This window comes from Maylandia zebra, linkage group LG19, assembly GCF_041146795.1.
Source record: "Maylandia zebra isolate NMK-2024a linkage group LG19, Mzebra_GT3a, whole genome shotgun sequence".
NCBI classification, from domain to species: domain Eukaryota; kingdom Metazoa; phylum Chordata; class Actinopteri; order Cichliformes; family Cichlidae; genus Maylandia; species Maylandia zebra.
In genome coordinates this window covers 7,743,971-7,769,799 of record NC_135185.1, presented here as the reverse complement: position 1 = coordinate 7,769,799, position 25,829 = coordinate 7,743,971, and the positions used below count along the sequence as shown (strand labels likewise).

The window sequence follows — 25,829 nt, the reverse complement described above, 5'->3', positions numbered from 1 at the left end:
TGGCTCGACCCTAGTTAATGCAGACGTAGGGTGTCCCGGGGAGATGAAGCGAAGAGGTGAGGTATCAGCGGAGAGCATGTTCAGGGCATGTGAGGAACACCGAGGCGTATTTGTGTATTTTGGCCGTGACGTTTCATTTTTCTGTGCATGCGGCATAAAAAAAACAGAAGAAGAAGCAAAAAAAATGAAACAATAATAAGAATGTGCGGTTGTGTGCGACACACAAGAGACTGGGTACGAGTGTGCTGTGTTTGATGTTTATTTGCAATCTGCACATAGTGTGTGTGTGTGTGTGTGTGTGTGTGTGTGTGCAAGCGGAGAAACAGCAGCTCTGTTCATTTCGGTGTCTGTGTGTATTCACAGCTTCATGTGTTCTTATAACAAAAAGAAGAAGAGATAGGCGATGATGCAGGAAGGAGGAGGGGAGTGCAGCTATTTTGGCATGTGTATTTAGAAAGTGAGAGAACGTAGGGTTTTATTTTTTTTCTTTAATGCTTCCTTCTGTGCTCCAATCAGACTTTATAGCACCTTGTCTCTGGAGGACGGTGAGGATATAGCAGTTCATGAGAATAAAAATATCATTAGAGAAATATGAAAACCTTTATGTGAGAAAGCAACAATATATCGCCTTAAAATGGGCCAAATGCCAGTGGGAACAATAGTTATAATAGAGAAGCATTGAAAGGTGGATGCAAGGAAGAAAAATAATGCCAACAGGGTAGACTGTAATACCTCTGCCTATGGATTCCCATCCATACTGATCATGAACCACACCAAATGTGCAAAGCATCTTCTTGTTTTTCACAGACAGAGGTTGGAGACAGGGTGTCATAATAAAATTTCTTTTGGAAACTCTTGACTTTGCCTGTGCTGTGCTCAGAAAGTGTTTGGGGCTTGTTATAAATGGGAACCCAAGAACAACAGCAGCTCTGACGGAGACCGATGCTTTCTGAGCTTTGCTTTAGCACTCAGGGCAGATAAGGAATTGTAAAACCTTGGTGCGGCAGGTGTTCGGGAAGACTGTTGAGGTTGTCTTTCAGGCGCCTTCTGAGATTTCCTAGACAGCCATTCTATCACTTCATAAAAGGGATGAAATCCAGGCTTTTAGCCACATGTGGCAAGAACTGATCATCAGAACAGTGGATGTCGTTGAACTATAAAAGTCCCTGCTTGGGAAAAAAACAAAGCCATTAGAAATGGAAACATATGGGAATAATTATTTCATAACAGTTACTATGCTCATCAGTGGCAGCAAGCTAACAGTAGACAGGCTTACAAAATCCCAGGGACAACTTCCTTGAATTGTCCAGAAGGTGCCAATGATTGAAAAGAATGACTGGTACTGCACCAAGTAGTCTACTAATATGCCTTTCTCTCAAACGTTTTATTCATAGCAATAAAAGGTCAAAAGTTCTCACAATCTGTTGCTCATAACCCCCCAAGATCATCTTCACATGTACCTCATGGCAGCAACCTCTATGATTCCCTCGTAGGGTGTTTAGGGTTCACTTGAAATTTGGACTGTGAGAGCAAAACATTAAAAGCAAAAATTGCTCCGAGTAATTTAAACTTATCAGTATTTTATCTGTATTTTTTATTTTATTTGTAGAATTAAGGTTCTGTCCCAACATCCTATATGTGACAGCAATCCACAGTAAAGTCTACAAATGTTAAAGCCAAAAAGCAGTAAGGATTGTAAGGTCAGAAGACAGCACCCAGACAAAAGATGAAACAAATAGCCTTATTTCCCCAGATTGCTCTCTAACTGAGAAAATTGGCAACAATTACATCTGGACTGACACTTCATGGATTTCCTGGCACTACAAAAAATATCCAGTTCAAGAAAACACTGCCTGTTCAATGTGTCCTCTCTCGGCATTTTACTCACGAGCTGACATCATTTTAAGAGTATTTTTCTACCAGCGTTGTGGTCTGCAACAGAACATCTGTTGGACTTCACATAAGTTCCTTCTTTGTACCAGGCTTTCTCAATCAACATGAACAAGAAGAAGCTGAACAAGCATGTTCGGCTTCTTCTTCCCGAGCAGCACATTAACAAACAAACAAACAAACAAAAAACATAGGATGTCTTGTTGACAGCTATTGTGTGCACAGGATCATTGGCACTTTCCACAACACACTCCTGCTTATGACTTTGGCTTGAAATATTTGGTGGCTTGAGGTGATGAGGTGAGGTTATCCACGTTATTTGATGGATAGAGCATTGGACGTATAATATTGCTGGTTGATCAACAGCTAGAAATTCATTCTATAGTTTTTCATAGGATAAATATTCATGCTAGGATGGACTAATCTTCCCTTTGTTATCAGCTAGCTATGAATGCAACTTCTATTTCAGTTGGAAGAAATAAGTCTGATCATTCTAATTTTCCTTTTCCCGTTTAGGATCAAACTCTGGTTCATCGAGTGCCACATAGTCTTACCTTTGCAGTTGAAGCTATTACTTGCAGCATTGCAAATGACGTGGGGGAATTTCCATTATTTATTAGGCAGTATTCTGATTGGTTGAAGGATAACTTAGAGCGACACCTCTTGCCAGTTAGAGCAGGCTGTCATGAATGATGCAAATCGTATTCAAATAGCTACCAAAACAGGCTGCTGGAGGACTGAGAAGAATCAGGGATATGGGGAATATCAAAGTTTTGGTGAATAGATTTGGGATATATAAGAGACTGTATTTAACAGACCTTTTAGTCTGTAAAGTTGAGAAAACTCAATATAAAGGAAGCTTTTTGCGTTTTCTCAAGTTTTGACTGTTGTTGATTTTAGCTAGATTTAGTTCTGGCAACTCCAGTTTTGTTGTTCTCCCAATTACAATAATCTTGTTAGGTTAAAGGTTTTTGGTTTGGGGCTGATTATTACACCTGACACCTTCCTGCAACCCTCCCATTTATCCAGGCTTAGGACAGGACCAACAAGGACTAACAAGGACCAGGCATTATTTTCTTCTCTGTCTGACTGTACTTGTAGATTTCTGTGTAGACTTAACAAGAGGCACAATTCTGATATAAAATCCCCAAAGAGTCGTAAACAATAAGAATAACAATAAGAGCTTAAATGTGTTGTTTTTGCTGTTTAACTAAGTGGTCTCCCTGGTGTTGTAAGTTGGTTATCATAGCTGGAAAGGATTCAGCATAAGATGAACTTGGCATCACTTCTCTAGTGGCTGAACAGCCAATTTGGACCAAACACTCAGTAGTCCAAGGATTCACTTTTTCAGATCCATCAGGAAAAAAAATACTGACCAACACTGGACATCTAAAATCTTTGTGTGGGAAAAGGGAATGGAGATTCTTTGCTCTCCCACAAAGACCTCACACTGTCTACAGCTGAATTTGCTGCTCAGTCCTCAGTTCTTCCAAACTCAACTTTGCTCTTTTACCTTTTTTTTAAAAGTCACCCCCAATTTTTTGTACTGGCCTTTCACAAAGAAGACTTCTAAAAACAAAATAACTCACCATTGCCTTCATTTCTTCTGTTTGGCCACCTACAGAAAAAGTAGTCGACAAACACTGTCTGGCTTTTCTGGGAATTTTCACTGAATCACATAGTCCTCCTCATCATCAACAGACTGAGTTTGCTCAGCTGGCTTGGACCTGGACACTTCAGACTTTCCATGTAAGAGCAAATACATTTACCTCTGAAATGTGGTTGAGGGAAAACAGGTAAAATGCTCGAGTCTACCACTGGGCTTCAACAGTTTGCTTGATTTCTACCTTAAAGTGCCAAATGCTGTCAATTCTATTACATATTATTCTTCTCTGTGTGAATGTGTGTGTGTGTGGATGGGTGGATGACTGGGTGGATGACTGGACGTGTAAAGCGCTATACAAATACAGGCCATTTACCATTTACCATTTCTCTCATGCTGTATCTGTAATTCACATTTAAATAAAAACCCACATTCATTATTATAATATTAGTGTCAGTACTTTTTTGAAGTACTGAGCCTTTTTCCATATCTTTTCAAACTCTGATCTTGTAATCTAACTTTAGCATAATAATAATTAAATTCTTTCACATCATTCCTATCACTGAAGCTCAGTCTAAAATCAATTTAATATTATCTTGCAAAACATAAATGTCTCGGCAAAAAGCATGATCTTTATATTAAAGGGGTAAAGTTACTTTCTCACTGGAAAAAATTGATTTTTTTTTTTGCTACTTTTTTCCGTATACTTTCTGGGTAAATGATACACATTTGAATTCGAAGAAGACAGAAAAATAGAGAAAAAAAAGAGCAAAAATGCCCAACTTGCATTTGCATGTTTTTTTCTGAAGCAGCTGTGGAATAATATTGACATTCTTTGGGATGGATTAGTCACTGAGGAATCTGGGAAGAGCATTCTGCATCATAGCCAGAGTACTTTGGATCGTCTCTAAATTTCATCATGCATTGCAAGTTGTTGTCCAAGGAGACTTTAATACAAACTAAAGTTATGCTAACATGCTTATATTCTTTTGGGTTTTTTTTTTTTTTTTACTGCTATGAGGACATTAATGCAAGCATGTTGGATCTTTGACACTGACGTGTCCATGCATTTATGGGAAGAATATTGCATTTTTGGCAAAACTGGTGGGGAGGAGAGAGGGCATTATTAGTAGCTGTGAAAAAAAGAGCAACAACAGAGCAGAAAAGCCCCAGCAGACACTGTGTGAGTCATCTCGGTTAAAAAGTGTTCAGGGAGGCACGGTTAGCTAATAGGGAGCTACAATACAATAACAAAAGCATTGTCCCTTGGTAGTGCTGTCAAAGATTTACCAAACAATTCAAGAGGCTGTTATCCTTAATAAGATTCATGATATTGTCTTATAGCAAGTTACTCAGCTGTAGCGCGACTGATGAAGCAAAAGATTTTTTTTTTTCTAGTCAAATCAGAAGAAGAAGAAAAAAAACTACAAGCAGCATGGAGACTGCATCAGCTCAAATAGAGATAACAAACTTCAGTCATCAGTTACAGGTCCAGATCTTTGTTACGTCAGTGTTTGAAACTTGTAGCTGGAACATTTAGCAAAGAGTGGAATGCTTGCTTTATACTGAGTTAAAGACTGGGCAGTTGTTTTTGGTGGGGTTTTTATATGGTGATATTGGGAATAGTCTTTCTAAACAGTATGTAAAGAAAGCTTTTTTTGCTACCTCTTGGGCAAGTTCAATAAGATAAATTAAGTTTCATACACAATGTCTATTTACTTTCATGGCCCACAAGTGTGGCACCAATAAGTCTTATTGCTTTATATCACTATTTTGGAACAGCAGCAGCACTGACAGCAGCTGACTTGTTTTTCCACCATTGATGTTTTTCCAGCAAGCTGTATATGGCAGCTAAAGCTTCACTAATGTTTTTGATGGCTACAGTATCTTCATTCAGACACTTGTGTTAGTAGACTGCTCACATACTAGTGCTTGAGCTTCCATAGGGTAGAGTTGTGTGAAGTTAAACACAATGCAGTTATTGTAAAAAATGAAAATCGCTGTTAGCTAGCTAGCACTGGCATTTCTATTAACATAAGTGCTTTTTAAAGGCTGGAAATTAGTCGATGGTCCATCTCATTCTGCTATAGCAGAGGATGAGGGGAGAGGCTTTTATACAGAACTTTTTGCCAGTTATGATACTGGGTATTCATAGTACACCGAGTACACACAACATACTGCAGGTAAAATAAGTATTGAACACGTTAGCAATTTAAAATATATTTGTAAAGGTGTTATTGACATACAGTTCTTACCAGATGACAGTAAAAACCCATCCAAACCACACATGCAAAGAAATCAAACCATAATGTCCATAAATTAAGTAATGTGCAATGATAAGGGGAGAAAAGTATTGAACACATAAAGAACAGGAGGTGCAAAAAGGCATGGAAAGTCATGACACCAGCCAGAATCTGTCAGTAATTAGAAAGCAATCCTGCCAATGAGTGCAAATTCATATCAGCTGGTTCAGTCCCGACTGACAGCCTATAAAAGGTGTCACACAAGAAACATCTCATGATGAGTAAAACTAGTGAGCTCGAGCAAAAATGTTGATTGTATATTATTTCACCAAAAACCGGCCACGACCAGGTGCTCCCTACAAGATTTCAGACAGAAGAGATAAAAACATTATAAGAAGAGTCGTCCAAGAGCCACTTGTGGAGAGCTTCAAAAACACCTGAAATCAGCAGGGACAAGGCAAAACTCCATTTCTGAAGATAAAGCATGGTGAAGCACAACATTTAGACAAGCCTGTGACATATAATCTGAGCACCATGTTTGGAGGTCAAAAGGCACTGCATATCACCCCAAAAACACCAGACCACCAGTGAAGTTTGGAGGTGGGGCTGTTTTTAAGTATAAGGCCCTGGCACTCTTCGTGTAATTGAAGGAGGAATGAATGGAAAAATGTTTTGAGACATTCTCGATAAAAAAAAAAAATTCTGCTGTCATCTACCAGGATGATGAAGATGAAAAGAGGGTGGATGTTTCAGCAAGGCAATGATCCCAAACACACAGCCAAGGAAACTCTTTCATTTGGTTTCAGAGAAAGAAAATAAAGCTGCTAGAATGGCCCAGCCAATCACCTGCCCTGAAAATTTATAGAAAGAACTAAAGCTTAGAGTTCACAGAAGGAGCCCACGAAACCTTCAGGATTTGAAGACTGCGTGTGGAAGAAGGTGTCAAAATCACACCTGAGCGATGTATGTGACTAGATTCGCAACTGTAGTGTTGCACTTTGCAAAAGGATGAGCATATACAACATGACATCATCCATTATATTTGTAACTCTGTCTGTGGAAGCCGCAGCTTTATGTCCACTTTCATCCTGATTTTCTGCCTGATAGCTGCCTGTGAGGACTCCTGTCAGCCAAAGGAGCTACACCCCGAACTTAGTGAGTTATACAGAAATCACATGTTATAAAGACTATTAGCTACTGAGATTGTGAACATTGTACCGCATAAACTAATTTTTCTCTCTGAACTTAGTCACTTTAACACCAGATTCTATGGGAACTAACCTTTGGAGCCTCTAAGCTATTTAAGGAACTGCAGCTCAACTGCAGATCAAACACTGTATTTCTAGAAAAAATAAATAAATTAAAAAGAAGAAAATGAAAAACCTGAAGATGGAAAAACAAAATTAGAAGATGTAAAAAGCTCAGAGCACTGGGAAATTAAAAAGGATTCCTTCCCCTGTAACAGACAGCGAGTGGTCTCTACTCGGATTCTCTCATTAGGAAATCTTAACATGATTCTGGTTCAAGCACACAGCATGTTTTGAATACTACATCGTTTTATTATTGGCTTGGCTGTCCTCCACACCCTTTAATCATAATCATTCTTTTCATGAACTGCTTGCAGTGATGGACGTCAGTTATTAAGCATTTCTCAGCTCCTTTCATGAGACATAAGAGAACGTGACGCTTTTGATGGAGCTCATAGATTTTTAAAGGATACTGGCAGTGATTCATTCTTTGCACTGTGAATTGACACGTGACGTGCTTTCCACGGTTGTTTTCAATTCGCGGTCCGCTGTGCCGCCATTTAAAACACAATCATTTCCCCCCCTGTTATTGCTAATGTGAGCACTTCCATGGTTTCCCTGTCAAAAAAAAAAAAAACATTGTTAATTCTTCGTGTCTGTTTTTGTTTCCGGCTCTAAGAATAAAGCCAAATTGGCCCGACATCACAGGAATGACAAGTGAATTCAGTGTTGTGTTTGTCTGCTTCTTCATTTTCTTTCCATAAAAAAAAACGTTTATTTACTAAAATGTTTCTCTGATTTCAGAATCTTCTCTTTGAACTGTACCAGGTGTGTTTTAGCGCAAGCTGGGTAGGGGGCCATGACAGGAAGAATGTGGGGAAAGCATGGCGTGAAAGAGGGAATCAGTGGAAAAGCAGGAAGAGAAACAAAAAAGCAGAGAGAGAGAGAGAGGGTGCCCAAATAGTTTATTTACCTCGGTGGGGTAAACAGGAAGTGATATAGGATGGAACGAATTTGAATGACAAGGCAACTGATTTCTCCTAATTGGTTTTGACTGTCTGTCTTTGAACTGCCGGTGCGCCGCGGCTCTGTTTCCAGGCAAACAGTTATCTCTGGCAATCTGGAGTGCTGCTTAATTCCTCAGACAAATATCAAACCTCTCTCCACACTGGATTAGTTGCAGTTTAATAAGATTCGCACTGCCACTGCTCACAGGAGCTCTCCCCCACCCCCAACCGCCCCCACCATACTTGAAACCAATTGCAAGGAAAACTCTGCTTTAAGTTTCCTCTCTGCTCCACCTTCTAAACCAGAACACCCACACACAGCCACACACGCACGCATGCGCGCGCCACCCACGAATCCAGCCCTCACCTGCAGTTCAAACGCACTCGCGTGAGAGAAGCAAAACGAAGCAACTCCAAATGTGTTTAAATATTGTTTCTCCTCACCTCCAAGTTTCCAATGCGAATCTGACTTTTTAGGGGTTTCTTAGAGCGAGTGAAACATCTTGACATACGGCAGATTCCTCCACTCTTTCTTTCCTAGGTACCACCTTTTGATCCAAGAAAACTCTCGAGCAGAGCTGATTTGCATCAAAAACGAATGACATTATCTCACCCTGCAGTTCTTTTTTTCTCTCCCCACCGCCCCGTGCTTTACATAAGATACATCAGATTTTAAGATTCTATAGTGAAATAACTGATTTGGTGAGGAGGGAGGTAGGTTCTTTTGTAGTTGTTGTTGTTGTTGTTGTTTGGCACAATAAGTTCTGCCTGTCAAGACATCAGCAAAAATGAGCTCTTCACTTGAGTGGCAGATGCTTTCTCTCAGCAGCATCCACAAACATAGCAACAAGCTTCTTGCCTCACTGTCTAAGTTTTTTATTGACAGGCCGCCGCTGGATTAGCTCATTCCTCGGCACAGTTGAGACGTATCCAGCCGGGCACGTGGCAGTTAACCCATTTTCTTCACGAGTGTGGAAGGCTTCAGCCAAAGAAGTTGTAACCTTTTGTTTTATCTGATCGACCCCCGAGATCCATCCAGGGAGAGTGACAGTCTGAGTCAAACAGGGATGAGCAATTCTGACAGTTTTGTGGGTTAGTCTAAAACTAACCCACAGTTAGTGAGATGGAATTCAATTTTATTAAGCTGTAACTGGCCTGTATGTCTCATTTAGGCCTTAAATTTTCACTTTGGTGTACGCAAACATGAAAAGTTGATATTTTATAGCTGCACCATTCCCTGAAATTCAAGCGTTCTTGGTGCATCGAGATGTTTTAGATGCTTTTCACCAAAATCCAGCCTGACATATATGCGGTGTTTAAAACTTCAGGATATCCACAACAGTTAAAAATTAAGTTTTGCGGAGAAACCCAGAAGCAGTGTGGCTAGAGCACAAATTCAGCAAGTCCCAGGTTCAGTTACTTCAATTTGCACCACTTTCTCTCCTTACATTTCCCTTTCTTCTCTGCAGCTATGAAATAAAGACACAAAATGTCACTAAAAGACAATATTTTAACTCTTTTTTATTTATTTATTTTTTGCAGAAAGTGTTGAGGTGGCATTGTTTGATCCAATCTTTGGGAATCTGAATCTCGACATCTGTCATTCTCCTCTTGAGTCGCCATGGTGACATGAATAAAATAAAACTATTTGATTGATTGCCAAAGAATTTGGTGCTGTACTCTTAAGTTTCCTTGCACCATCGTCCAATTTAAAGTTTCAGCTCTCGCAGTACTTTTGCTTACGAGCCTGACAAACTTATGACATCCATGTTAGCAGTTAGCATGAAAATAATTAACTATTTGCATAAGACAGTGGAGATGTCTAACCTCATATCCTGTTGTTCCTCTGCAAATTTGCATTGTCAGCAGACAAACATTAGCATTCGCAGCTTAAGATAGTTTACATGGCAAAAAAAATTACTGATCCTTTCATTAATGAGCCCAATTAGAGGCAAAAACGGGCTATCACCACTGTACACTCTTATTTAGCTCTTTATTTTTTAGCATTTTTCACTCACTTCTAGCTTCTTCTTTTTTTTTTTACTCTAATAATAAGATGTTTCATTTAATGTTACATGCACTGTATATTTTGAATATTAAGCAGGAACTCTTAGACAGCTGGAAATAAATATTGTCCTTAGGGGAATAAAGCTTGCATGTTATTAGTGCCACATGAAATAAAAAGGCAGACGGTAAAAATGTTGTCCCCCCCACAACTAATACAGCTGCTCTCTGGGCCAATCTGTAACAAATATGACACTTTGTTTTGACTGGAGCTGAAACGCTTCAGTGTAATTTAGAACACGTCTGGTATTGGTGAGATACAAGTTTCATCAAAACCTAGTCAGTGGCACCAGATGGATTTCATGTGACATGTGTATGAATTCATGAATAATATAGCGCACCCCTCGGGTTTATGAATGTAATTTTTTTTGTTGTTTTTTTTTACTGGCAAGAGGAATCATTGACCGTGTTTGATGGCTGCTGACGAGGGATGCGAAAATGTAATCCAATTATTAAATTCAGCTCAATTGCTTTGTCTTAGAGATGAACCAGCGAGTCATAAATACTTCGCATTTATTTACAGCAGTTTGTTTTGATTTGCTTAAAGGAGCAAACCCATCAGCTACGCACGTCAAAGTGAGCTCTCTCATCGCGGGGGGAGCAAATAAAACGTTATGAATCCCCACTGTAAGTCTGGAGAGCTTTAACTACTCTAGTGCACAAATTAGCCGTGAACATTTTTTGATTATCCCCCATGATAGTGTGCCGACAAGTTTCACATTATGGGACACGGGCACTCCAAGTTTATGACAAACATGAGGGGCGCACAAGTGGACTTTTATCAGGAGCTTCACTCATATTAAAGACTGAAGGTCATCCTCTGTTGCGAGTGCGTACTAAATTAGCTTTTAATTTGAAAGTAATGCTTTCACAAAGTAGCAAAACAGCTTTGTCGGGGAGTACAGAAAATGAGCCAATGAGATCAATAATTAAACAAACACGGGGATGGTAGCTACACCTGTATAAACAGGAGGGCAAAATATGTTGGCTGACCTTTTGTCTGTTAACTCTCTATCCTCAAAGTAAGTAAGTCAAAGTCTTTTGTCTGATGCGTTTCCACCTTTGATAACCTCCGATTAGCAAAGCAAAAACTGGTTAATACAACTGTCAGTACGTGAAAAAAAATAACAAAGACAAAACAGATCTACACGGCTGTCTCTCGAGAATCCATCACGACTCTAACATGTCCTCTCCCTTGTCTCACAGGAATCCCACGTATGGCCCTCTCTGTGGGTGGGAGGGACTGTCTGCGTGCTGGTGACACCTGTTCCAGCGATGACACCTGTAGCCCGCGACTGCGCACCCTCAGGCAGTGTGTGGCAGGGGACGGCAGCGTGAAACTGGGGCCCGGGGCGCGAAACCAGTGTGAGAACGCCATGACGGCACTTCTGTCCACCCCTCTGCATGGCTGCCAATGTAAACGAGGCATGAAGAAGGAGAAGAACTGCCTGAGTATCTACTGGAGTCTGCATCAATCTGTGCTGCATGGTAAGATTCGCATTAGTCCCAAGGTCACCAGTAGGTGGACCAGGATCCGGATCAGGACCCAGAAGCTGTTTCAAAAACTGTGAATTTAATCATTATTTTATTATTCATTATTAATATCCTTGTAACTATATATAGTTACAGTGAACTGTTGATTATGTAGTCCATGCTACTTAAAACGTATTGCTTTGAATCATGCTAAATGTGGAACTTTATGATACTTTTGAAACCATTTTTTGAGGACAGTTTCTCTAACTGGATTTCCTTCAGTTGAGTAGCATTAAAAGAGGCGGGCAGAAGTTGGGGTATCATGTCACTGCGATTATCAAGTGTGTGCCACCCAGTACACATGAATTAGACTTCCACCTCCAGATGGCTTGACAGTAGATTCCAGGCTGAAATGAAAAGAGTCATTATTATGTCGAAAACTGAGCATTGTGTGTGCATATTGATAATAGCAAAAACGCAGCAATGACTTTTGTTCACTCAAACTTAGCTTTTCTTCGCTCAAAATAAATTTCTCCTCAAAATGTAACACTTGTACTTGCACATTTTTTTTACGTGCGCTCAGAATAGTGGCACAAAAATAACGCCATAAAAATCCAGAGGCCCTGTAAAATGCGTATGCTTTTACATTCAGACCAAATGGAAAAAGCTCGACTCTAGAACAAAGCTGACAACAATGTAAATATAAGTACGGATAAACCAATCAGTGTCTGTAGAAAACATTTATGAGGTCAATTTCATGCAACACGTAGACAAAACAACACGCATGCTTTCAAGCAATCACGCCTCTGTCGTGCATTTTATGTAATGGACTGTTGGTCAACCAAACATTACTAAAACATCCGTTTATGTACGGCAGTTGCTCCTCCCCAATAAATATTTATTCATTACATTTCAAGTTCAGAACTAATAATAAATATTTATTTTTCTAACTGCATGTACTTTATATTTAAACATCGCTTCATCTCTATTTAAACATCAATAACATTTTATGTCATAGATAGATATATATACTTCTATTACGGTTACCCACTTAATTCACCAGGAACACCTTGCTAGTATGCGATTGGACCGACTTTTACCCTCAGAAGTGCCTTAAATCGATTCAACAAGGTGCTGGAAACATTCCTCACAGATTTGAAACCATATTGACATGATGGCATCACGCAGTTCCTGCAGATTTTTCAGCTGCACATGATATGAACCTCCAGTTCCACCATGTCCCAAACGTGCTCTACTGCAGTGTTTCCCAACCTTTTGGAGCCATGGCACGTATTTCACATTAGAAAAGTCACACAGCACACCACCAAATGTCACAAAAAAGCATTTTTCCCTGCCACCAGGCATAGCGGAATTGGATCAATTTGTCCTTCTTTGCTTTCTTCTGACCACTACTCATGCTAGGGCCTTCATCTGGGTTGGAATTTTCTTCAGGACGCAGGACAGATTGGCTACTTTTTTCCTTGTATTGCTATTATGCAACTGGCAGTTGGCAACCCATTTAATTAGAGCAGGTAGTTGTACTGCCCTCTAGTGGAAGAGAATGTAATTGCTTTGCATGTTACGCCAGTCACTTAGGCTACGTTCACACTGCAGGCGAAAGCGCATGAAATACGATTTTTTTGACCCTATGCGAGCCATATCCGATCATGGTATGACAGTGTGAACGGCGCAAATCCGATATTTTCAAATCTGATCTGGGTCACTATCATATGTGGTACTGAATCCGATACATATCCGATGTTTCAGAAAGCGACTGCTGTTTCAACGGTCATGTCGCATTAAATCCGTCTTTTACGTCACTGACACAAGACAGACGGCAATTATCAGCTCCGGAGAAGCGCCCGAGAAGACATCGCAAACGCTTCCTTGCCATCCAGTGAAACTGTTGGGAAGACAACGTTGGAGAAACGTGAACATTTTGTTTGTACTGTATAATCTGCAGATTCTGACAGAAATCTGCAACTATCCTTTGAAGCACCTCTCCTCTAAAACAGCAATAAGGATCATTATTAGGTTATTTACATTATTATGTAAATAACAAAATAACTTAAAGCAAAAATTGGGCAACGTAAAATCCGAAGTCTTTATTAAGGGCCATCTGTCAAACAATACTGTTTGCTTTGGGTCTAAACAGAGCGCGTTGTGTGTGACGTCTTCTTTTGCGCATGCGGTCCGCATTGAGCGTTCACACTAGAGCACGTTTGCTGTCGCATTTTATTTGTAGTGTGAACGAGCAGACAAAAAAATCGGATTTGATCAAAAAATCGGAATTGAGCATTAAGACCTGCAGTGTGAACGTAGCCTAAGAGTGCTTATCAGGTGGAACCAGGTAATCTTCCACAGCACGCACAATGGTTGAGAATCACTGCTCTACTGGACTGAGATCTGGTCACTCTTCATCAGATAATCAGATTAAGACAATTTGACCTTTGTGACATGACACAGTCAGGGTCAGCAGGAATACTTAGGTGGCACGTGAACGATGCTAAAGATGTCTAAAGTGGGCCAATAAAACCATTACACCAACAACAACAACCTGAACCACTGATTAGATTTTCAGCCAAAGGTCCAACATCTGATCCTACGGTTCCAGTGTCACAGCAGAAATCAAGACTCATCAGACCAGATGTGGTAAAACACGATTGTTGTTGTTTTCACTTTATGGTTTTAACTTGTGGAAGCAGCAGTAATCTGTGCTCAGTGACAGATGTTTCCAAAAATGTTCCTGAGTCCATGCAGCGATATCTAAGATATAGTAAAGCACTATACAAATACAGGCCATTTACCATCTACTAAAGAATCTTCACACAAGGATCTGAAGATCACAGTTATTCAAAGATTTGCTCCTTTTTCTCCTTGTGTGAAGATTTCTAGCTGGTTTCTCTGGATCTTTGAGAGACTTTACATTCCACAGATGACAGAATCCAAAAATTATTTGGACTAGTTGCACTTATGAGTTAAGAACCCATCCTTCCATCCATCCATCCATCCACCTTCTTCCGCTTATCCGGGGCCAGGTCAAGCAGCCTATGCAGAGAAGCCCAGACCTCCCTCTCCCCGGCCACCTCCTCTCACAAAACAGCCTCCACCAAGGCGTTCCCAGGCCAGAGATATAATGTCTCCAGCATGTCCTGGGTCTGCCCCGGGGCCTCCTCCCGAACCCTCCTAAGTGAATTTTGCACTACTCATCTGCACCTATAGTCCTGTCTCAACTTTGTCTCTTTCCTTCCTTGTGTCCTTTCCTTGTTTTCCCTGTTCCATTTACCCTATTTTATTCTTCTAGAGTTTTTTATTTGTCTGTTTACCTTTGATTTGAATTTTTAGCTTGTTGTTATCTTTCATGGGTCTTAAATCTCTTATTTTTCTCTGTGCCTGACTACGTCCTGCTTTTGAATCGGCTGAAGAATGTTTCTAAACCATAATACATTTTTTTACAGTCCGTGTTGCAAGCATCAAACTACAAGAAAATCCTTCTTTTGTAAACATTAGATTTTGTCATGTTGCCTTTTTACTATTTTCATTGAAATTTTCCATTTAAATATAATTCAGGGCAGCTGAGCTGCGGCATTAAGCCGTACATTGTGTGATGGTCTAATAAGGTTGTTGAGCACTGTGTGGTTGATTTTCTAGCAACTTCTGTAACTAGCTAATTTCTAATAGCCTGTGGTAATTTACACAAATGTGAGGGGTTTGCATGTTTTGCAGCTTTGTGCACATCTATAGCTTTTATGAGTAACACTACATCCTTCAACAGTGTTACACGCTGGGATTTAGGACTTTGCAAAAATCTTTAAAAAGAAGAAAAGCCATTTAGCTAACTACTCTCTTTCCTCTGTGTTGGCAGGACTCAGCCTGGTGGAGAGCTACCCATATGAACCAGAGGAGAGGGGCACTGACTACGTTCGTCTGGCCTCCATCGCTGCAGGTAATCAAATGAGCAGTTACTGCCTGGCCAGGGGGGGAAAAGTCATTTAAGTAAGTTAAGTATCTATTTTTAAGAACAAAAAAAGGCTAAGTGGGTTATACTATACTACGTGTCAGAGTAATAACAGATCAAGTTGTGATTCTGCATTGTTTTGACAGAGCAGATATGCAGGTGGTTTTGTGAAGCGTTTGATGAGTAACAGTCTCACTTTGCTTCTGTCTTGCCTCCGAGCCTGTGGGCAAGCTGCAGGGTTGGTATGTGCTGCTGTTAGCCCCCAAGGCACAGATTAATTACCTATTTACTTAATGCAGCTGGAAGCAGCAAAGCTGCAGTGGGTAAAGAGCTGAAAGCCAGAGTGTGAAGTAACGACAGAAACAGAAGAAAAGAAAAGAGGTTACATGGAGAAAGAGACAGAGGAGGCGAGAAAAAGAAAATGGCAGAGCTGTTGACTCATATAAAAAACACTTTGTTTTCTTCTGGAGGAATGGAAAAGACAGAGGCTGCACAAAACTGACAAGTTGCTTTTTTTCCACTGCAGAGGACGTGAAGTTAAGTGTTTTATGTTTTTCTGACAACAGTTACACTCAGAGAGTCTGTGAATGTAATGACTGAAATGAAGTGATTTCTATGGAAGGTATTCATGCATTACAGCAGAGTATAATGATAGTTGTCATGATATACTATCAGGAAGAACCTGATGCACCTTTTCCAGCATAAACCCAACAGGTCAACGAGAAAATGAACCAAATTGTCTTGAAAGAAGAAGAAACAAAAGGAAAATTGGTGGGTTTAAAAATTACCACCACAAAATAATAAATGTTAGAAATGTTAAATATGCAAAGTCCAGCATCAAATCTATTAAACCTTTGTGATATTGATGTGGTCAGTTAAGTAGCAGAGGGGATTGTTAATCAGTTTCCACTGCTTTGGTGTTAATGACATTAACAAGAGGTGAACTAGAGTGGCAACAATGAGACAACCCACAAAATCTGACTCTTTTTTTTTTAACTAGTTTTGCATTTTGGCTAGACTCAGTGTCACTGCTGTTAGCTTGAGGTGATACCTGGCCCTTACAGAGGTTACACAGGCAGTCCAACCCTTCCAGGATGACACATCAATATGTGCCATCTGCTGTGTCTCCCAGCACAGTCTCAAGAGCATGGACTAGATTCCAGCAGGCAGGCAGTTCATCTAGGAGAGCTAGACAGGGACGTAGAAGGTCCTTAACCCATTACCAAGACCGGTATCTGCTCCTTTGTGCACTGACAGAGCTACAAAATGACCTCCAGCAGGACACTGATGTGAATGCCTCTGACCAAGCAATCAGAAAAAGACTTCATGAGGGTGACCTGAAGGCCCAGCGTCCTCTAGTGGGCCCTGTGCTCACTGCTCAGCATGGTGGTGTCTGATTGGCATTTGCCAGAGAGTAGAAGATTCGCCACTGGTGTCCTGTGCTTTTCACAGATGAGAGCAGGTTCAGCCTGAGCACATGTGACAGATGTGAAAGGGTCTGACGAAGCCAGAGGGAACGTTTGACTAACCTCTACAGGTTAGTCAACAGCACCCTGACTGCCATCAGGTATTAGGATGAAACTGTCAGACGCTACACTGGTGCAGTGGGTCCTGATTCCCTCATCAGGAACGACATTGCCTGGCCTCATGTGGCAAAAGTATGCAGGAAGCTACTGGAGGATGAAGAAACTTCCAGAGACTTTATGTTTCTGTCCATCCAGGTTACCCCTCAGAGAGCTCAGTGATGTCCCGATCCAGATCTGGGAGGAGATCCCACAGGACACCATCCATTGTTTCATTAGGAGCATGCTCCGACATTGTTAGGCATGCATGTGGGGGCCAAACAAACTACTGAGTACAGTTTTGAGTTGCTGCAATAACATTTTGGCAAACTAAACTTCCTTGCTCTGATAGTTTCCATTTCATTTAACCGATGTGGCGTTCTTCTGTTCCTAACACATACTCAGTCCATATCAATATTGATATCTGGCATGATTTTTGTTTCCCATTGAGATCTGATGTATTTTTCAAGTGTTACTTTAATTCTTTTGAGACCAGTACATTAATATAAATATTAGAAGTCTCTATGTTTTTACACAATTTTGTACTATTTAGGTATGTGGCGTGTACACTTTAGTCATGTACAGAGGTGAGGTGAGGAGTGGAGTGGAAGCACTCTGTGCCACAGGAGGTTTCTTCTTCCCACAAGCTGTAATATTTATTGTATTTATCATTGGATTTAAAGGTAGTTCTATATTTTGGCATCCGGTAATACCAATGAGGGATCAGTGTCAAATACCAATTTCATGTTTCCAAACCTGAACTAATGCAAGTTGACACTGGTAAACTGTACATCCTCTTTTCATGGATGGGAAAGCATTTAACGGTGAGATGAGGGCAGTTCAGGCCATAGTTTGCTTAATAGCCTTAAAGGTAAATTCAGGTTATGTAACAGGTAACAATGTAACTGAATACAGAGATGCAGAGCATGGCTTTTCCTCTAAATGGAGCTTTAGAGTGAAGACCACAGAGCATACAAGCTGGTTTAAGATTATAAGAACACTATACTAAGTAATTACTACCACCTGTGAATGCAGTGACTTGTATAAAGTAAAAAAAAGTATCAACTCTATACTGTAACCAGACATGTACTCCCCCACAGCAGAGCTACTCTGCACAGCTTCTCTCATTTTCAAGGATCTTCCCACAACATCCCAGCCAGCTTTTTTCAAACCCACTAAGGATCTCAGCGGTGCATTATAGTGGCGATATCAGCTCAGCACCATTCATGGCTCCCAGAAATGCATAGTGCATGCTGTAACATTCACCTTCATCTCCTTAACCAATTCATTTTCTTCGGGCTTGTTGTGCATAATTTAGTGAGATCACAGATTAGGCAAATTGGATAAACCGCGCTCACCTGTTTGCACGAAACTGTGTTTGCATCTGTAAAGACTGTAAAGAAATGCACACAAAAACCATAAGAAATACCAAACAATTCAGGTTTAGTGCTTGTCACCTTTTACGCGTGATCACATACATATGCTGCTTTTTTAAAACGAAACCTCTCATCCTGGGCTGACGTGAATTACAACAGCACCAGGCCCGCGCTGTAACCGCCTTCTGGTAAATCTCGCTCCAGTACCTCCACAAGGGGTCATAGTTGACATCCGTGCCATGCATCTCGACAAGTCAACTGCCAAAACAACAAAGACGTGATTAATGGATGTTTTTCCGCCCTTATAGCATCGCTCCTCAGACAGAGTAATGACCCTTTTTGAAGATGCAAGTCAGAGTCCCAGCTCATCATATTTAGCGAAATATTCAAATAACAGAACAGTTCACCCTTTAACAATTAATCAGTTAACTAAAGTCAACTCGGTGATGCTGAGAAAAGGCTTTCTGTTGAAGCGCAGCAGATGTAGGGCAACAAGAAAGAAACTTTTTTTAATGCGTCGTTGACCCGAGTGTGATCAGTCCTTTTGTCCTCACAGCGATGCTTCAAGTTTGTCACAAGCTTTGTAAAATCAATCAGCCTTTTAGATACAAACCTCTTTGGAACAAGAGGCACTCTGAGATCACAGGCGTGACAGATGATTACTTTGATTATAAAACATTATGTAGGAGTAGGTAATGGATAACAGGCAGTGATTTGTAATTAACTGGACATGAATACCTTGAGCCTATTATATACTATTATAATACAGGATATTTCTTAGTAACAAGGCAGCTCATTCTCTGTGTCTTCACAAAGGTTTCTTTAAAGATATAAACACATTTTGGGGTCAACTTGAAAGAAATGGGAAATGTAAAAGTGAGGTCAGAGGTCAGATTTGACCTGATATTTGGATGCTAACTATAGTGTGAATCCCCGTACGCCAGTATCATTTCCTAAATCCTGCCAATATACACAAAGCAGAAGACGTTTAAACACAGTTTTAAAAGTAAAAGACATTTTATTAAAGTTTGACCTTATTTGACCTCGACAAAGAGAGAAGAGGTCAAAGTTCCAGAGTTTCAGAATCCCCATATCCCCTATATACCTATTTATTGTTAATACAAATCTATGTGTATATATTGTAATTAGCATTCTTATCACTCTGACCTCCAGATCAATCTAAAGACCTTGAAGGTCAGAGGTCAAATGTGGCATGATATTTTAAATCTTTATATGTTACTTTCTATGTGTTGACATTACACACCTCATCTGTGAGAATCATAGTTTCAAGTTATGAGGCTTTTTGTCTGTTTTCCTTGAAGACCTTGGTGGATTTACGGCAAAGTTGAATGGCTTGTTAATATGACCCCACTCTACACCCCTACAAAGTTTTATCAGAATCCATTATAAACTTTTTGGAGATTATATATTGGAATTTCAGGAGCGGGACCACGCCTCCAAACACGCTCCCTCCGGCTCTCATCTTCGTGCTCCCAGTTCTGCAAGCTGTCATTCTCGTTTACGTGCCCCTCCCTCCCTTCCCCTTTCAATTCTTTAACTTCTTCGCTTTATTTAGTACATGTGGATCTGCCAGGCCTGGGAGCCGTCGCCAGTCCCCTTCGAGGCCTTCCCCCAAACTGCAGCTCAATTCATGTCCAAGCGTTCACCTTTACCACTAAAATGCTGTCAAATCTAAAATGAGGACGTGGGCCCAGTGAGTGAATTGAGCTATTATGTTTACAGAAAGTGACATGCACGCACTCATACGCTACCAAAAAACTTAGCAAAGGTAAGAAGAAAATGCTTGTGTTGTGTTTCCATCCAGATCAGCTGAACAGTCATTGTTATACTGTGTAATATTTCAAGGTGGTCTTTAAAAAGGCTTCTGTTTGTGAGATGTTTGTGTAATAAGGATCTGACCACGTTCAGAGACACTGGTGGCTTTAAAGGGAGAGAAAGCGAGAAAGCTTACCGCAGAACAAAAGAAGTTGAGAAGTTTCACGTGGCATAATCCACTCTTTCTTTCACATCCTTTAAACTACAGACATTTCCACGTCACTTTTTCAAGCATGCAGTTTGCGATTGTGGTTTTTTTTTCCTTTTCTTTTTTTGGACACACATTTTTTTGATTTTCATAGACAAATGCTGGAGTTTTCCTTTAAGGCTTAGGTACTTTACGCTCAGTTGCTTTCTATTTTTCAAATCCATTGTGCTAGAAGGATGGTGCCAAAACAGCTGAATGTGTCACTGTCCAAACACAGAGAGACTGGCACCACATAATTAAAATTTAGACGCGTAATCCTGAACATTACAGAATCTGGTGTGAGACTGGATAATAATCCTCGGTATGTTCGATCTACAGTCGGCCCGGTGGCAGCGCCGGGCTGTGGGTAACTTTTGGATGCGAGTGCATGACACATAAGTGTGCTGCATGCTCAGCGAGCCTCCTTTGAATAAATAACAGGTTACAAAACCATGGCGTGAAGGATTTCACACTCAAGCGTGTGGGAGTATTCTCCTCCCCAAGTATGCAGATACTGGATCCAGTTTTCCAACCTGCACTCCACCCTTGCCCTCCGCTGGCTACTTGGTTAAGCTGGGAATAACCTGTGCTTTGCGATGGGTTGTTTGCCTTCTCTCTGAGGCCATTCATATTTTATATGACAGCTTGGTGAGAGTCAAACTCACCAGGAGACGCAACTACAGGCACTTTACAAACTAATGAGCAGCACTATCTGCCAGAGGAGCTGAGCGTCATCATGGCCGTATTGACTGGAAGGTCGCTTAGGAAAAAAACACACACGCACACATATAATGATGGATTGGGAAATAATACAATGGGGAAAAAAGGTGCTTATGAAAGGGGTTTCCACTGCCTCCACAGAAGGTGGCTCATTACTCGAGAAGTCAGCAGGAGCATGGGCACTGAGGGAGGCAGAGATGGACAAAGTTGAGGAAGAATGGATGGGAGAGAGAGCTAAGCAGGGGAAGGGACGAGACAGATGGAGTGGGGGCGATAGCGGCATCGCGGGTGGCAGGCACATAGCGAGGGAGGAGGGCGGCGAGGGAAGGAGGGAGTCAGGTGAGTGAGGAATGGGCCCAGATGTAGGGAGGGAGTGCTGGGGAGATGGATAGATGGATGAAGGGGGGAAGGAACAGTAATTACAGGCCTTGTTGTGCGGCTGGAGAGATGGAGGAGCAGCTTTTTCAGCGCTGCCACTCTGCATTAACCCAGCAGAATGAAATATTCAGCCATTAGGCCTTGGCTGAAACACATCCAGTGCCCGCACTCATACAACATTTAGACACCATTCATGTTCTATTCATTACAGGGAGGCCTGTTACATACAATCATCATTTTGGTTTATTTTCTTCTTCAAGACATCTTGTTTGGTTTTGTTTGTTTTTTGTTTTGTTTTTTTTTTGGTTTTTTGTTTTGTTTTGTTTTGTTTTGTTTTGTTTTGTTTTGTTTTGTTTTGTTTTGGGGGTTTTTTGCACTTGTAAATGCAACTCTGCATCCGAGTGTAGAGGTGAGGGCCGGCGAGTCGATCCTAACTCCAATTAGTGCTTCAAATCATTTGTAAACATTGCTTGAGATTTGATTTTCTGCACACGAGGATGTAAGTCTTTCTGCCGCTCACTTGTGTCTTCTTTCTTCCTTTCAGAGTCTGAAGTGACGACAGTGAACCGCTGCCTGGACGCTGCCAAGGCGTGTAACATAGATGAGACGTGTCAGAAGCTTCGTACGGAGTACGTCTCCTCCTGCATCCAGCCGTCTGCCCGCTCGGGGCCGTGCAATCGAGCAAAGTGCAACAAGGCGCTGAGGAAGTTCTTCGACCGCGTCCCCCCTGAATACACCAACGAGCTGCTGTTCTGTCCCTGCACCGACACAGCCTGCGCAGAGCGCCGCAGGCAAACCATCGTGCCGTCCTGCTCCTACGAAGACAAGGAAAAGCCCAACTGTTTGGCTCAGCTGCGGATCTGCAAGGCAGACTATGTGTGCAGGTAGAAATGTGAAAGAAAAAAATCTGGTCTTACATGCTGCCTCCTGCTAAAAACATTTCACACATAATTTCTAGAGTTGACATCACTTTTCACACTAAATTGAGAATCATTTTCAGCAGCTGCGGCTTCTATTAAAGGCTCACAAAAGGTCTTTTTCCATATTTTGACCTAAAAGTAAAATCACTTTGTTAAATGTTTCACGTCATGGTTATCACATCCTGCTCAGACGCTTATTCAGAACACTTGAAATAACTAATCCAGGACAAACGGATTGATTCAGAAGGTGCCCGTTCTTTAAAATGATGCTCAAAGACTTAAAACTGAGATAAATGTTATCTGACGTGTAGAAGCTGAAAGTAAACTCCCACTTAAATGGAGAAACAGGCTTTAAAGACTGTATCAGCTTATCGAGTTCTTTTGTTAAACTTGTTGGTAAACACTCGCCTGAGGTTACTGACACATCGCAGATCTTCTTTGATCTGTCGGCTCTTGAGGAAACTATTTGAGTCTTGCCTTGTCGTACGCTTTTAACACCAGCTTTTTTTTTCTCTTTGACTTTCTGCTTTTTACGATGAAAAATTTAAAGCTTGATTCATTTTAAATGACAGGGCTCCTGAATACCATAACAATCACACAGTAACCGAGCGAGGACACGAGAAGAATAATGCGATCGGTAGTTTCTTACATGGAAATTGTAGCCATTAATTTTTGACCACTAGCTGAAAGACAAGCTGCACATAAAAGAGGTTTGCTAAAGTGTTAGCAAACAGTCCCCACACACACATCAAGCAGACATAGAGCAGTTTTATTATTTATGATCATTAGCATCAATATAATTAAAGTTTGGTGTCTAGGCTCCAAGGCCAGTGCACCCAGAAAAAGTGTTGCATGCAGAAATCTGAGGGTGTGGAGCGGACGGGTGGATGTCCGCTTCAACCAGAGAACCTTCAACCACTCACCTAAAAAGAAAACAAGACAGTTAAAATAAGATAAACACCTGATTTATTGTACTGCTCAAAAGGTTTGGGGCTACTTAGGGAGGTCTTTGTTTTTGAAGGAAGCCACTTTTGTTTAGATTTATAATATAACTGAATTGAACAGACATGTGGTAAAGAACAATTGGAGATTCATGGAAATCATTCAGTGTTTTCAGTGCAGCGTGGACATAGATGTAACTTTCCCTGCTCAGTTAGCCGAACGCAACTGTATCCTGTTAAAAGGCTAATTGATTATTATAAGAAAAAAGCCATTATCATCTTCTAGTTGGGTGCCGAAAACATCACCTGCTGTGGTTTCAGTTAGTGTCATAATACCCAAACAAACAAGTAATGAACCCAGTAAAAAAACAACTCACATAACGATGCATAATGTTCCTTTTACATAACTGGAAAAACTGGCTCTTACTAGAAAAAACAAGCGAGAGGCTGTGGGGGGGAAACTGAGCAAGAACAAAGGCACGTCAGAGTCTCCAGTTCGACAAACAGACCCTTTATAGGTTCTCAACTGGCAGCTTTATTAAATGGCGGCTGCAAAACACCAGTCGCAGTGTCAGCAGTGAAGAGGTAACTCCAGGTTGTCAAGGCAGAGTTCCAAAGAAAAAGCAATAACTGAGAGCGGCCAATAAAAGGCAAAAAGATAAAGACGGGCAAAAGGCGCACAGACGACGGAATATTGGACGAAAATACTGATGACAGCAAAACAGGCTCGCCAAGTTTGATTCCGACTACAGTTTACTTCATAACTACCTCTACAGTTGGTGCATTTGGTCAACACTGAGCAATAACAGCCAGTCTTATTGACCACTGAGGGAACAGAGCCATGCTTTATTCACCGCCTTTCCCAGAGTACACGAGGTGTTGAGTGTAAACTGTAAGGGTTTACTGTCCCATTAGTGACTAAGCTGACGAGTTTGCTGACAGGTGACAAGCTAAGTTGCAAGTTGTGTCATGTTGATTTCTTTTTTCTGACCGAGTACAAGATGTGGCGTCATCGTCACCGCTGTCTGGTTTAATTTGAAGTGCTCTGTTGATGGTGGCCTCGCTCGCTGACTTTCCCTCAGGACAATAAATAGCGTCGTGTATATCTTGGAAGATGTGTCTGGCTAGGGTGATATGTTCATTTAGATTTAATTAGTCAGTTGTGTTTAATTAATGCAATTGTTATACTCATTAACTGTGTTTAATTAGCTCAATTAAATTCTGCATTCATTTTCCAAGTGAAGCAGCCATGTGAAATAGTCATTATTGAAACAGCCTTTCTCACTGGGGATTCACGCATGGTTTTCCTGGCAAGTTGCTTGGAAAAATGTTTATTAACAGCAGTGAAGACATCGTCAGGATCAGAAAATAGTTTGTAGAAAAAGTGACCCTCCTCGCATGGTGAGTCATCTGAGAAAGCTTAGTTATCCGGCGTTTATGTCCCCATGTATGTGACTACCAAAGGATTTAATTCAAATTTAAATGGGTTGTAAAGCGTCCAGTCAGAAAACTAACAATGCCTTATGAGGTCATTAGGATTCATAGGGTGTGTTTCTCCCAGGAACACGGAGTTCTCAGAAGCATCCAGTCAGCCTCCTCTTACTGACAGCAAATGGTCGCCAGCATTTAATCTAGTTCCTCTTCAAATGTCAGGAAGACAAAGGGCTTCATCTGTCACGGCTATCGATCAGGCATTATTCTCCACTGCCGCCCCGACGGATAGAGCATCTCAAGGCCCCTGCACGGCCCACCAATCGCGCACCAGTCAGCCGGCATTAACTGGCTGCCTGCGGAGGATGCCTTCACTTAGCGCACAGCCTATGAGTTTTACGCACATCATTACAATGACATGACAAATGAGGGCAAAGTGGAGAGTTGTGGTGCCCTGAGGGGATCCCGTCGCAAATGCCAGTCGGCGGGGGCCAATGATGCAATATGATGGCCTCGATAGCCTCGCACGATGACGGTGATGAGGTTGGATGTCTGTGCGGCTGGCAGGAAAGGTAAGGCGGGAAGGCAAAGCTGCTGTGGGAGGAAGTATTTATATGAAAGATCCATATTTGTCTAATCTCCTCGTGGCCAGGCCTGCCAGACAGCACCCACAGTATTAAGAGAGCAGAGCTAAGGCCTATCTTTGCCCCTCATTGACTCTTTACAGCCTGGCAGCTTTCCAGAAGACGACTGCCAGGGAGAAGAAAAAAAAGGAAGAAAGAATAAAGGGGGATGAATGTCACCATGGGTGACTGGAGTAGGGTTGAAGTGCTGTAGAGCGGAAGATCTTGAAGGGCAGAGGGAGTTGTTACGGGGAGCACAAGCAGGTAGATGAGCGTGGTGGTTTTCAAACCTACATTCTGGGGTTAGATGAGAGAAAGCACCAGCGCTGGCCACCACTCATTGACATGATGTGTGCAGCAGCCAAGCACA

General features: G+C 41.3%; 1 protein-coding gene across 2 annotated transcripts in view; it reads left to right on the top strand.

Moving 5' to 3' along the window:
* The window catches only part of gfra4a (GDNF family receptor alpha 4a), a 152,660-nt gene that overhangs the window by 105,410 nt on the left and 21,421 nt on the right, over positions 1-25,829 (top strand). For both annotated transcript variants that reach the window (XM_004554787.3, XM_076877586.1), the window contains 3 exons: positions 11,261-11,542; positions 15,393-15,473; positions 22,089-22,428. In XM_004554787.3, the coding sequence (XP_004554844.1) occupies positions 11,261-11,542; positions 15,393-15,473; positions 22,089-22,428 (703 nt within the window). The remainder of the gene's footprint in view (positions 1-11,260; positions 11,543-15,392; positions 15,474-22,088; positions 22,429-25,829) is intronic.